Genomic DNA, 14,901 nt, shown 5'->3' on the forward strand with positions numbered 1-14,901 from the left:
CAGGTGATGTCTTTGATATAGTTCTGTTGTTACACTTTGTATTCCATTTATCATCAGTACCATCATCATCATCATCATTTTCTGAAGTTAAGAGAACCCTTGCATATGGAAGATGTGCAGGCTTGCATTGCTTACCGATCCTTTTTTTCTTGTTAGTTGACAGGAGAAAAGAACTTTGATGGAACTCAGAAAGACTGCTCATTTCAATTGCAGTTAACAAATTATTGCTCACATGAGATTCTATTTCTATGAGCTTCTTATTCAAGTTATTTAGCTTTATGCGAAGAAAGGTATTCTCAAAATTCAGTTTCTCCACTTCTTTCTGTAACTGCGTCTTTTCGGTAGTAATTCTTCAAGAATTTTCTTTCTCTTTACTAAGGGCCCGAGCTAATGCTCTGTTGTGCTTTAAAGAGATCTTGAAAATAGAAGAGTTGTTTAATATTTTTGTTTTGATCTTTGAAGCAATAGAAACATTCAACTTTGTCTTTGCAATTCTGTCCTTCATTCTCTTAATTCCAGAGGTAACAGAGTCAACTTCTATCCCAGGGTACTCCATTTCTGAAAGCTCCTGGCGACCGCTCGCCCAGCTGGGAGCACAAAGGCTGGGAGTTACCGCCCAGATCGGAAGCCGGCTCCGCGTCCCTGCCCTGCAAGCCGCCGCGCGCGCGCGCGGCAGCAAGAAGGGTTCGGGCTCCGCAGGCCTCGCCGGCCACGCAGGCCTCGCCCGCGCCGACTGGAGACCCCTTCGGCTGTAGGTGCCCACTCCTGCCTTAGAAGCTCGGCAATCCGCGAAGCCAGGGGTTTGGTTTTGTTGTTTTGGTTTGTTTGTTTTTTGGAGGGGAAACTGGGTAAGGAGAAATTTACATGTAAATAAAGAAAATATCTAATAAAAAATGTTTTATGCTGTATATACTTTCTCATGTAAGCACAAACACAAGTATTATCTTAATGTTTTTCTTTTTATGTGATTATAGCTTTTATTCTGCAGTTGTGGCGTCGTTAGCGTTTAAGCTTGTTTGTGTGGGCTCTGGTGCAGCTGCCCCTTCTGCTGTGTGGGTTCTGTGCTGTGGTGAGTTTGCTCTGCCTTGCCCTTTGCCCTGCTCCGAGAAGCTTCTCTCCCAGTGCTTTTAAATTTAGCTAGTCTGACAAAGCAGGCTGGCTAGCTTTATGAAGCTTCTGAGCTTCCTCTTTGAGGACTTTCCCTGCCCGGCTCTCTCTGCAATTCCTGTAACCTGGGTGCTACAATGTCCATGGGTCAAACCCTTCTGATATTTTTATTTCTCCCAATTCTCTAGGTTTTGTTTTAAATTGCTCTACTGAATCTTCTGAAGTTTTTTTCTCATCTTCACAAATCTGTATTTTTCCTTTTGTTGAACTTTCGATTCTGCACTAGGTCATTCCAGTTGCCTTGGTTTTTATTATGTGGATTCCACTTTTTCATATTGGTCTTGTTTCACAGACACATTAATTTTAATCTCTAAAAAATACTAAAATATTACTGCTTTTCAAGTTCTGTTCCTTGATATAGTCTCTTTGAAGAGGCTGCTTGTCTCTCAGTTTTGGTCTCTCACAAGCACACTTAAATCCTTCCTCAGTCACCTGGCAGTCCTTAGTTGGTTACAGATCAGGAAATGAGTTCATTTTGGATGGTGATCACCTGCATGGGGACCTGTTTATTTCCTCTAGGTTGGACAGAGTCCACAGTGAAAGATCTTCCAGCTTTTCTCCTGGGTCAACAGGTCTGGACTCTCCACCCAAAAGAAAACAGCAGCTCAAATTTCCACTCTCCAACATTTTAAAATTCACCTAACTTTACTCACTCCCGAGTAATCTCCAGTCCAGAATCCACCTTTGCTGTAGAACATGAACGGTAGTCCTCTGCTCCATCTGCCTGATAATGTCCTAGATTTCAAAGAAAAGGTCTCTTTTCCACAGATGCCTACTGCCATGACGTCCTAAGCCGCTTAGGTCCTGCAGAGATAGCTGAGCTGCTTGGCTTTCTTGCAACTTAGGACTCTTTTGCAGGATTTTATAAATCAGCATGTATTTCTCCAGCCAATCTGCTATCTCATGTCCTTTAACACCTTTATAAGTCTGTCAAAATACAAACACTGTCACCTCAAAAGGATTGGGGGAAATAAAAAAAAAATGATGGCACTTAAATTATTGTATTCACGGATTCTGTTTTCCATACTCCACAGTTACTCTTTGGCAGATGCCTAACAAAAGTGGCTGATGTGGGCGCTCCTCAGAAGGCAGTGTGCTTGGCAGGCAGCTTCCACCTCCAGTAGGCACGCACAGCAGGTGAGTTGTGTCTAGCTTCGAGAGCTGAGTTTGCTACGCAACTCATCTGTATGTCTGCTCCACAAACCTCAGTGCTCCTCCACTCATCAGGTGCAAATAAAAAGCACAGCAAAACAGTGGCTTTTCCTGTATGTTTTTGTCTTTAAATACTAGTATTTTCTATGGACATTCAAGTTAGGAGTATACAGAAAGTGTGCATATAGAGAATATACATACTCAGCAGGAATAATTGGGCAAGATCAGTAAAGGTTATATCGTGACATAAATCTGAAATCGTGGAATTTGGCGCTAAAATCCAGCAATGTAACTGTCACATTATGACTTCAGTGTGGCCTGTGATAAATTGTGCATGGTATTATTAACTTTGCTCCATTGACTTTATTTTGCCTGGCAACTGGGATGGTAGTGGTTGTATCCAGATACAAGAGCAGCAGAGGTCCCTAACTCTCCTAAGAAGGACACAACAGTCCGTGAATAAAATTACTTTGAGTTGTAAGTTTTAGATCTGCTCCATGAGTGAGTCTGTGAGTCTTGTGCATGACTTAATACTAACCCCCTCCCTTTGGTGTAAAGTATGCTGGATTTTATAGCATACAATGAGAGAAGCCTCATTCATACATCCTCTCCTTCACTCCTGTTCCCCAGACCCAAATGCTTGTTTATTTTAGGTATTTATTCTGCTCTTCCTGTGCTTTTAGGCTTTTTCAGTTTCAGATCCCATGAACACATCCTACAGTAAATGTGCAATGTATTCTGTGATACTCCATCCCTGACTAGCCCTGATCCCTCATTGCCCTATCACATTTCCTGGTTAAAATCTTGAATCTTTGCCACATAAAATTGACCAGAGCTGATTTGTATAGTGAACAATAACTGCACTGCTACTTGTTTATAAATTTATTCTTTTTCCCTCTTCTTTTTCTTATGCATACTCACTCCCTGAACATTCCTAGAAATGTAAATCTAAATGCCCAAAGCCAAGTAGGTCACTGAAGCAGATTTCTTCTTTCAGTTATATTCTTCCTGGACCCACCCCCATGCTTGCTTGAAGCTGAACCAGTGGTCCTAGGTAGTTACACAGCCTGCATCCTGACATTTTTCATCCTCCATCCTCCATGGGTTACCTCTCATAATGTTAGGTCCCTTAGGCGCTTCCTGGCAAGCTCCATCCATGTATACTACTCACTTGCTTTGGCAGGGAATATCTACTGGGAACATCCCTGGAAGCCCCATAGAGATTAGAAATCTCCAGAAGAAACACACTGGGCTTTGAAGATGGCATCCAGGAAGAATATCCAACAATCTGTACTGGGCATTCATAAATCCCTTTCTTAACAAAAGCACCAAAGATGCTGAGCAAAAGCCATTTCCAACTAAAATTTATGCCATTATTGCCTCTGCAACCTCACCACACCCATCGCAGAGATAGATGGCAAAACTTTTCTAGGTCTTCCAAGGTCAGTGTCCACCATTTTTGTGGCAGTAGATGCTGTGTGATGAATTCTGGCTTCACCTCTAAGTAAGGCAAGGATCATGTCAAAGGTTTCCTAACTATGAAACAACAGCCTTGGACTTATTGGATGGACATAAGCACCACACCTGTGGCTCCATGCTGCTGCTTTCCATCGAGAATTCTGAAGGCATTCCTCTACTGGTGTCTTTTCAAAAATCCAAGAGCAGCCTTTTGCTAATCCTTTTATAAATTCTGTGTACACTTTTAGAACACACTTCTGATCATTTTCAACATTTCTGTTAGGGTGTGAATGATGAATCTGGTCTGCTTTAGGTATGCCTTACACAAACTCCTGTTCTGCATTGCTGCGGTTCTTTCCCACTCCATTTCTCCTTCTCTCCATGTGTATGTATAATCTACCATTTAGACACCAAGCCTCATAGCTGAGCCTTTAATTTTATTACCTGTTCTTATTTTCAACAATTTCTTCTTTTGTTATTAGCCTAGCCCCCATCGTTTTTGGTTGTGTGAAAGTTCTCTGTAGATTAATTGCTGAAGATTTCTCTTCTCTCAGAGAGGGTTAATTTGTTTTAGGTTGCATTTGCTCTCTACATTGTGTCTTTTCTCTCTGTATTCACTGTATGAGGCTGTTCTGGTTTCCCTGTATCAGGTTAAATGTATTTAAGAAGCAGGCACTAAGTAACTATGTTTGTTATGAGTGCTCCAGTCGGAATTTAGCCAATTCCTTTGGAGATGGAGATACCTGGCAATATCCAAAAGTGAGTCTAATTAAAAGACTTGAAATTTATACTTTTTTTGAGACAGGACAGGATGTCTCTACATAGACATGGCTGTCCTGAAAGTGCTGGGATTAAAAGTATGTGTCATCATTCCCAGATATGTTTTTAAATAAGTAACTGGCACCCAGCAATTTGTGGTGTCTGAGAGTTTGTTTGTTGTTGTTGTTGTTGGTTTGGGGGTTGTTGTTGTTTTTGTTGTTTGCTTGTTTGTTTTCTGAGACAGGGTTTTTCTGTGTGGAACTAGCTCTGTAGACCAGGCTGGACTTGAACTCACCATATCCAGTTCTTCTTTTTTTAAAATAGATACACTAAAGTAAAACATAAGGGGTAGTAGTTGATGCTGTAATCTCAGCATTCCAAAAGAGCCAAGAGGACCCTGAGATTGAGGCAACCCAGGCTAACTGGTGAGTTCCAAGGATAGGCAGGGCTATACTGTGAAGCCTTCTCTGAAATAAACAGAGATCAGATGACTAACAAAGCCCACAGTCCCACCAGTAAGAAATGGTAGCTTCACCTTTCACATTTGATTCTGGCAGTTTTTTTAAATTTTACTGAGATAGAATTTACACATTTAGGTGTCCACTTCAGTGCTATTAAGTGCTGGTTGCATGTAGTGCTGTCCAATCAGTCATCTCTGAAATCTAATTGTAAGGCTTATCAGTCACTCCAAAACACATTTCCATCCTCAGTCACTGCCCATTCCCACCCACACCAAAGCAACTCTACTGTTTCAATTTCCCTACTCCTGATATAAAACATAAGTGAAACCTGTAATCTGTGGTCTTTTGTGCCTAGCTTCTTTCCTACTGCAAATTCTTGAGATTTGTGTTGTATTACATACCAGCATTTTGTTTCTTTTTATGAACAAAGTGTTCTACAATGTACAGATAGACCACATTTTACTTCTCCATTCATCAGTTGATATAAATTTGGGTTGTTCTCACCCTAAGGCTATTAACAACAATGCTGTTATGAACATTCATGTACATGTCTGTCTTGGATATCTAAAATTGGTGAACCAAATGACAGCTCTGTTTAACATGTCGAGAAATTATTACACTTTTTTCCAGAAATAACTACATTTTTTTCTCCCACCAACAGTTATGAGGGTGTCAATTGCACAGAGAGCCTCTCCAACTATCTTTTCTCTTAGAGAAACTCCAGGAATAACCCTCCTGGTTGAAATACATACTTCCTTAGTGACTAGGTACATTGAGGATCTTTTTATAGGCTTATTGCCCATTCTGCATATTTTTAAAGAAATTTCTGCCCAAACCTTTTATTACTGAATTGTAAAAAAAAGTTCTTTTATCTTGAGTATGTCTTTTGAAGTGCATGTTTTGATCTTTTGGGGGGGTAAGGGGGGTGTTGTGGGACAAGGCCTAGGGCTATAGCTCAGTCTCCCAGCTGCTGGGATTACAGGAATGTGCTACAACACTCAGCAAAAATCTTAAAAAGTCCAATTTACCAATGTTAAAATTTGTTGCCCACCATTGGTGCTGTGCTGAGGCACTAATTACTGTCTCATCTGAGGACATGAAGCATTTGCTGTTCTATCTTTGAAGGCTTTGATGTTTTTGTTGACCTTTAAGCCTATGGTCTCAATTGAAATTAATTTTTGTGTAGGAATCCAATTTCATTCTTTTGTACATGGATATCCAGTTACTTCAGCTCCATATTGTTTTCTGAAGATTATTCATTTTTCCTTGAGTTGCCCTGAAACTTTTGTTGTAAGTCTACTTATCATAACAGCTTTGGGGATTTATGTTCCACTGAATCTGTGCATATCCATGTCAATGTGGTGACACTGGTGGTCATCCTGAGAACATGCCAACCAGCACAATAGGTATTTCTGTCTCTTCAGTGATCTAGGTGCACTTGTTAGTCAGCTTCTTGGACTGACCATTCTATTGACTTAGCTCCTTATTGTTCATGTACTAACATTTTCCAAGTTTCAGTCTATGAATTATGATGGTAGTTAATACTTTAAAGTCAGTCGTCCAGCTGAACTGCTTATCTTGTTAACTTGTAAACTTTCAATGTTTGGATGGTCAGAAAATTCTGACCATTACCTTGTCACAAATACCTTACTACTGACCAACAACCTCTATTTAAATTATAGGTTGCACATATTTTAGAAAACACTAAATGTAATTAAATTTATTACTTTTCCATTGTGACTTACTTCTTTATGTCTTGTTTAAGTAGTCTGCCTTCTGGAAGCCACACATCTATCTTTTTTATTTACTTATTTTATTCAGTGGAAATCAGAAAAGAAAACACATCTGGAATAAATTGGATAGCAATAGCTAATAGAACACAATTCAGAATTTGAAATTCCCCATAAATGGCCAGATGCTAATCCAATTAATCATAACTTTTAGATTTTAAATATAGCACAGATGACTGAGATTTAGTGATAGGGCGATTTTCTGCTGGATTCACTTTTGTTTCTCATGGGCCTCTTTCTAGTTCTTTTGATATCTTTGCTCTCTGACTCTTATGTAGATACAAATGAATACAAAATGTGAAGCTATGATCCACATGGGAGAACATGTGGTCTTTGTCTGACTGAGCCTGGGTTACTTCACTTAATATATTTTCCAATTCTATCCATTTTCCTGCCAACACCCTAATTCCATATTTCTTTATGGTTGAAAATGTGTATATGCCCCATATTCCCATTATTAATTCATCTATTAATGAATATGTAGGCTGATCTATTTTCCTAGCAATTCCTTTTTCTAGCAGGCATAGATGTACAAGTAGCTTTTTAGAAACTCAGTCTTTTGAGTGCCTAGAGATTGAATAGCTGTGACACATGGAAGCTCTAAGTTTTAGGTTTTGAAATAAAATCTTCATACTCCCACAGTGACTATGTCAGTTTGTACCCATCAACAGTGAATGATGCTCTCTCCTTCCCTCATCTAAGTCCGTCCTAGCATTTTGTCATTTTCCTGATAGCTATCCTGACATGGGGTGAGATAGAATCAGAGTAGTTTTAATCTGCGTTTCCCAGATGGCCAAGGATGTTAAGCACTTTAGTTGTGTGCTCCGAGTACTAATATTTTGTCAGATATATAGCTGGCAGATTTCCTCCCATTCTGTAGGCTGCCTCTTCACTTACTAATTTTGCTGTACAGAGAGAGCCTTTTAATTTCTTCAAGTCTCATTTGCTGATAATTAATTGTCCCTATTTCCTGAGCTACTGGCGTCCTTCTCAGAAAGTCTTTACCTATTGCATATATGGTTTGGGGTTGGCTTGTTTGCTTTGTAGTATCTTCAGATTTTGGAGTCTTACAGTGTGGGTTTCAATCCACTTATAGGTGGCTTATATGGATCTAAAGGTGAGAGATAAGGATCTAGTTTCATTCTACATATGGAAATCCAGTTTTCCCAGCACCTCATTGAAGATATTATATATATTTAGCACTTTTGTCAAAAACCATGGGACTTAGCTGTGTATGTTTATGTTAAGGGTTTTTGTTGTTTGCTTCCTGTCTCACTGATCTGCTTGTTCATTTTTGTGTTGGTACCTTCTTTTTTGTTTTCGTTTGGTTTTTTTCCACACAGGTAAAATTCTGTGTTTAGGAAAAACAAATCTGGCTGGAGAGATGGCTCAGTGGTTAAGAGCACTGACTGCTCTTCCAAGGGTCCTGAGTTCAAATCCCAGCAACCACATGGTGGCTCACAACCATCCATAACGAGATCTGACGCCCTCTTCTGGAATGTCTGAAGACAACTACAGTGTACTTACATGTAATAAACTAAAAAAAAAAAAAAAAAAAAAAAGGAGAAACAAATCTGAATTTCTGGTCTTCACATTTTCTTAAGCTTTGTTTTTAGAGGTCCCATTTCTTAACTTCCCATCTACTCCTTCCTTTGTACATATCTATGTGACTACTTTACTTTATTTCTATACTATTTAACATCGAGAGTTGGCACACAAAATCTCACCATCTACAATCATTCCCTTTGCAAAATTTGGCTAGATTTATAGTTACACTTGAGCATTTTTTCTAGAGTAAATTCAATTCTTTCCTGTTGCTTTCAATTAGTATTACAGTGAAATAACAATCAAATAAACAGAAAATTGGAGCCAGATTTCATTCAGCTCTTTGACCAGTCTTGTGTGTTATCTGTTATTTACTCAAATCTTGATATTCTTCAACAATATTTTAACCAGAAAGGTGGTATCCTGCTTCCTTACACTCTAAGCAGCTTTGGTGTATGTGGTCTCCCTCCCCAAAGCCTAGACAGTAAAGCAGCAGCGTTGGGGAAGCAGCTACATTCAGTAGCTCCACCTCTATTTGCAAGAAGGAAGTTTCTGATTGGACTGTTATACCGACGTAGTTTGGGGGAGGGGTTTGCCCCAAGTATTTTACCTGTTGCGGGAACAAAGGAAGGAACATTAAATTCAAGATGGCTGAGTGACTAGACCTCGTGCTGTCTAATGTTTTACTTCTCCCACGTGAGTATGATACAGTATTGACTAGCCTACCTCTTCTTATCTCCTTTAATCTTTTCCTGTCCATTTCTTACTCCTATTTCCAGAACTCTTTTATTCTTTCCATGTTGGTTTTAGATTCCAACAGGTGTGAGTGTGTGTGTGTGTGTGTGTGTGTGTGTGTGTGTGTGTGCATGCAAAATACAAACATTTCTTGATTTTAGATTCCTTCTTAAATATTAATATTTCATATATTATTATAGTTCTGTTGCTCATAGTTACTCTTTTTTGCTTTACAACTTGACATAAGCCAAATTCTTGCTAACTAGACATATTCATTAATGAAATACTAAATGTTGTATGACACAGTAAAAATCCTACACTCATTGAAGACTATAGTAAGAGTTGCTCTAAAATTTTATACTATCATATCCCACCATTTATCACCTAATCTGAGACCCTTTTACACATAAAGGAACCCAGGGATAACAGTATAAACCAGAATCTTATTGATACATCAAGTTAAAAAGCAACAGAAACACAGAATTATATTTTCCCACACTGCAAAATACATTTCCTTCAAGTATTATAAATCCTTCAGAAAGTTGACCACAGAATATGACTGTAAGTTTTTACAAGTGTCAAAAATTTTAAATATCCAGAATATGTTCTACTGTTATAAAACAATGAAGTGAAATCAGAAAGTAATGACAAAAAAACTAGAAACCCCCAGATTTATAAACTGAAAATATATTTTTAAATAAACCCTTAATAAGAATGAACTAAAACAGTAAATGAAGAAATTCATTCTATATAAATGAGAATGAAACTACTACTTTTCAAATCTGTGGTATGCTGGTAAATAATATTTAAAAAAACATTAATTAAAGAAATAGCTAAGGCAGGAGGCTAAGAAATTATATGAACTAGATAGGCATCAACCTAAAAATAAATTTTTTGAAAAAACCTTTTAAAAACTAAAAAAAATAAGACCAGAAATCGATGAAATACAAAACTATATAAAATAGAGTACAGAGAAACCCAAACTTTTGAGAATTTTAATAAACTTGAAAAATCTTCAGTGAAAATGATAAAGAATAAAAGTACAAGCCACAAATGCCCAACTCTGGTGACAGAAGTCACTGCTGACAGCTAGCCAGCTCTGGTGACAGGTCATTTCTGTATAGGCTGGTGACACAAAAGAACTGAAAACAGAAAGAGAAGCAGGAAGGAAAAAAAAGATGATATAGATAATTTTACTAATGCACATTTTAAAATAAAGGAATAGGTTTCTAGAAAAAATATAACAGACACAAGAAATGAGAAGATTGACTACATCCATAACCATCAAAGAAATTGAAGTAGCAGCCAAACTCTTAGAAACAAAATTCCAAACTCAAGATGGCTGTACCAGGGGATTTTACCAACCATTTTTTAAAAAAGATGTAATTCCAATCTTGGCAAACTTTCCCAGAGAACAGAAGGTATGTTCCCTAGTTTGTATTATGGCACAAATCCTAAGGACTAGGAGAAAGGAAACAGTTAATATCCCCTTTGAACACTGACACAAAAACTCTTTAAAAAAGTATGAGCACACTGACTCTAAGACTAGGAGCACTGATGGCTTACTCCAGCAAAAAAACGATTAGGTAAAGCTTTTAGTCTATTTATTACATACTGACAGATTAGATGGGATCTCAATGCAGAAGAGGTACGTGATCATTTTAAAAATGTTTGCATGTACACACTAGTGCTGTTCACACTCTGGTCTGAGAAGTTTCTCTTTGAAGCAAGCAGAAGTAACTGCAGGGACTTGTAACTAGTCGAGACCTGAGAGTAAGCGGCTGCCCTAGATCACCTAGATCACCCCTTCCAGGCTCAGAAAACATGGTGGAAGGGGCAGGAAGAATGGCAGGCAGTGGCAGAGTGTCAATAATCTTCGGGCATGGCATGGCTTACACTCTTGAACTTAAAAGCTGTGATTACCTGCGCTGGACCTACACAAGATTGGATTTGTCAACATTCTGCCAGAGAAGAGAGAGGGACTCACAAGGCCCCATCCCTCTCTGAAGATCTATAGGTAATTAATGATTTCCAGGGGAAGGAAGACATGTTCTTCAGTGGTCTAGCCACTGGTAAGATGCCCATGCTCCTAGAAGTAACTCTAATGAAACTCATTGGGTCACAAAATAAAACACTAAGTAGATCTTAAAGTAGAAAAGGGATAAGTTGGGAAGTGGTAGTGGAATCAGTAGGAAGGGAAGAGGTGTGAACACAACCAAAATACATTGTATGCATAGCTGAAAATGTCATATAAAACCTTCTATCAAATATGTGACCTTTAAAAGTTTTTCAACAACCTAAAATCGTAAGAAAAATACCATAAAACATATCATTGCAAACCATCAAAATTGTACTCAACAGTAATAAGTTAAAAGTTTTATTTTGCAGATCAACAAAAAAACAAGGATGCCTGGGATCAGAATCTTTATTCAGCATTGCCCCAGAAGTTCTAACCATCACAAGGCAAAGAAAAATGAAGGCAGAGTGAAAAGAGACTGGAAAAAAAAAAGAAATACATTATTATTATTGGCAGATGGTATGTGTATAAAAATATTCAGAGTAAACCACTTGAATTAACAGAGGAGTTTGGTGAGTTCTCTAAATTTAAAATAGATATATATAAATCAATTATACTTGTGTACATCAGTTACAAATGATGCAAGTTTAAGAATATTACTGATAATAGTATTAACTATTAATGAGACCTTGTGACATTTCTATGAGGCAGTAATGTAAATAAATATATTCAGAGAAGCAGTATACCGACATACTTTAGAAAACAAAGATGATCTAAACAAATGAAAAGTGGAAAGACAGGGACAAAAAATGAAGTAGAGACTGAAGGAAGGGCCATCAGGGGACTGCCCACCTGGGGATTCATCCTGTCTGCAGACACTAAACCCAGACACTGTTGCTGTTGCCAAGAGGCACTTGCTGATAGGAACCAGGGGTGGCTGTTCCCTGGGAGTTTCTGCCAGCAACTGACCAATACAGATGCAGATGTTTGGAACCAACCATCAGACTGAGCTCAAGAGTCCCCGATGGGGGAGCTGGCAGAAGGACTGGAGGAGTGGAGGGGGATTGCAATCCCATAGGAAGACCTATGATGGCTGGCCAGACCACCCAGTGCTCTCAGGACTAGACCACCAACCACGGAGTGTACAGGGAGGGATCCATGGCTCCAGATACATATGTAACACAGAATGGCCTTGTCTGAAATCAATGGGAGGGGAGGCCCTTGGTCTTGTAGAGGTTTGATGCCCCAGTGTAGGGGGATGCTAGAACAGTGGGGTGGAAGTGGACGGGTGATGCAGCAACCTATAGAAGCAAAGGGGAGGGAGGAGACAGCAGATGAGGGATGGGGGAGTTGTGGAGGGGTAACCGGGAAGGGAGATACCATATGAGATGTAAACAAATGTATAAATTAAATATATATATGTACACGCACACACACACACATATATACTTCATTCCTAAATCTAAAGACTCACTACTATAAAAACATCAGTTTTTAACTTTGCAAATGTAATGTTACTTATTTCAGTTAAAATTCCAAGTGTATAGAACTTGACAGTTAGCTCCTAAATATATGAAGGGCAAAGAGATCTTGGAAGAGAGGAAGAGATAATAAGAATTGTTTAACTAAATATCAAGACACCACCATCACATCATGGATAAAACGAATGCTTGGTGACCTGAGAAGTCTTTAGAAGGTACTAACAGAGAATATGAGTATGATTTCGAAGTAAGAACATTCTCAAGTAAAAAAATAGCATGAACTTAAGAAAAAGGACTCATAAATTGAACCCCAAATGGAAGATTTCCATATATAAAAGTCAGTATCAAATATTTTGAAATGAGAAGTTAAGAAGTAGGAAGTGGTATGTGCAGTATGAGTAAGTAGCAGGAATTACTACCCAAAGCATTAAGAACTCAGAAATCTGTAAGGAAAAGACAATTCAATAGAAAAGTAGGCGAGCACATGCGCGCGCGCGCGCGCGCGCGCGCGCACACACACACACACACACACACACACACACACACACACACACACACACACGCTCTCCACGTAGATGATTACATGAATTAGACATCAAGGAAAGGTAGTCAAGACATTGCTGACAAGGCACTCCACACACTGCCAGGCCAGGTCAAAGTGAGGTGCTGGACAGTATCAGGCATGGAGACATTCCACAAGAAGAGTTCTCCCCTCCACTGATGTGGGTCATATGAAATGCATGTGCATACTCCTCTGAAATCTTAAGAATATCTGTAGTAGCTTTATTTGTAAATGTCACTGTAACAGAAGCATAACTGTTAGATTTATAGAGTCCATTTTTACAGTTAAATTCCACACAGCTACACACAACACACATTAAGTGGGAGGGCAAAAGAAAAGGTGAGATTCATTTATACAACATTTAAATATAGAGTTCAAAGTTGACAAGCCTGAGTTCCCTTACAAATTAATTCATGGGCATTTAGGATATGTTTGGGGGACTGGGGAGATGATTCAATAAAATTGCCAGAAGGACAAACCTAAGGACCTGAACTCCAATTCTAAACTCACACATAAGCGTGTGGTCACATGCATACATTTCTTTATTAGGAAAAATATTCACCTCTTTTTGAGCTATCAGGTTCATAGATGATGGATTTTAGTAAAAAGAGGGGAATGACTCAATTGGTAGAAATGGAGGGAGATTTGATTACAGTTAGAATTGGATTGGGGTAGACTGACCTAACTAAAATTTTGATAGAATACATAAAGAAGCCTGAGCATCACATGAGTTTTCCCATAAGAGATTATCTTCTGAAAGGAATTACTTTCTCTGGGTCTTGTATGTTTTCTTTTAAAATCCAGACTCAGGTAAGCAAAAGATGAGTTACCTTTTCCTCTCTCAAACTGTGGATGTATGCTGTAGAAGACTGCTCACCTGTCACCTCACATACACCACAAAAGACACACATGAAACAAAACAAAAACTTCTACAGCAGGACGTGATCTCTTCCTGTTAAAGTTCATTCATTCATCTCTTCACTCATTTATTTGAAAAAGTTTTACTAGGCAAATGTTAATCATTGTTTTAAATGTTTGGCCTCTAGCACTAAGCATGCCCTCATGGAACTTATATTATTGCACATGTTCTGCATAGAGGTGGAGAAACAGTAATTTTAACATAACACAGGGCCACACACATGCAGGATGCTGGAGACAAGAGTACAGAATGCTAGAGGCCAGAGGGAGGAACAGCTGCAGCTTTAACCAGGGCTGTCACAGCTGGCTGGCATTGGGAATGAGGAGGAAGACCTTTCCTGGCCACTGAGAAAAAGCTCTAGAGCAGTAATAGCTGTGTCCTAGCAAGAAGGTAGGTTTGCTGTAAAGGCATAAGGGCTGAGCCTCAGAGGCAAGCAGGCCAGGACATGGAATCCTCTGCAGCCCACTGTATGAACGCTTTGCCTTCTCTTGTGAGGGAAATGGGGTGCCACTGTAACTTCACTGTTTGGCTGCGTGTCCTTTTTCTCAATCCCATTCAAATGTTTGTTTTTTCATAAATTGCTGGAGACACAGTACTGTAATGTGATCACTGAAAAATTGAACCATATGTTTTTAAGATTTTATTTTATATATATACACATTTTATATACACATGTTTTATATAGATACATATTGTCTTACTCAGGGTTTCTATTCCTGCACAAACATCATGACCAAGAAGCAAGTTGGGGAGAAAATGGTTTATTCAGCTTACACTTCCAAACTGTTGTTCATCACTAAAGGAAATCAGGACTGGAACTCAAGCAGGTCAGGAAGCAGGAGCTGATGCAGAGGC

General features: G+C 38.8%; 2 protein-coding genes and 1 long non-coding RNA gene across 6 annotated transcripts in view; 1 reads left to right on the forward strand and 2 right to left on the reverse strand.

Annotated features, from left to right (window-relative positions):
- Window positions 1–582, reverse strand: part of LOC116072624 (shugoshin 2-like) — a gene marked incomplete at its 3' end in the record, with an annotated part of 963 nt that extends 381 nt beyond the window's left edge. Inside the window, 1 exon segment of the mRNA XM_031344081.1 lies at window positions 3–582. Within this exon segment, the coding sequence (XP_031199941.1) occupies window positions 3–556 (554 nt within the window).
- Window positions 1–14,901, reverse strand: part of Kdm4d (lysine demethylase 4D) — a 36,133-nt gene that overhangs the window by 10,359 nt on the left and 10,873 nt on the right. For 3 of the 4 annotated variants that reach the window (XR_004111428.1, XR_004111427.1, XR_004111429.1), the window contains exon 2: window positions 11,431–11,562. The exons of the other annotated variant lie outside the window; for it this stretch is intronic. The gene's annotated coding sequence lies outside the window, so the exon portion shown is untranslated. Of the gene's footprint in view, window positions 1–11,430; window positions 11,563–14,901 lie in introns of those variants that run through there. 4 annotated transcript variants of the gene reach the window in all.
- Window positions 686–8,257, forward strand: LOC116072403. The gene is made up of 4 exons (XR_004111430.1): window positions 686–751; window positions 975–1,069; window positions 2,202–2,304; window positions 8,131–8,257. It is a non-coding gene; the product is annotated as an uncharacterized LOC116072403 (long non-coding RNA).

The sequence above is a fragment of the Mastomys coucha genome, unplaced genomic scaffold (assembly GCF_008632895.1).
Source record: "Mastomys coucha isolate ucsf_1 unplaced genomic scaffold, UCSF_Mcou_1 pScaffold23, whole genome shotgun sequence".
Classification (NCBI taxonomy): Eukaryota; Metazoa; Chordata; class Mammalia; order Rodentia; family Muridae; genus Mastomys; species Mastomys coucha.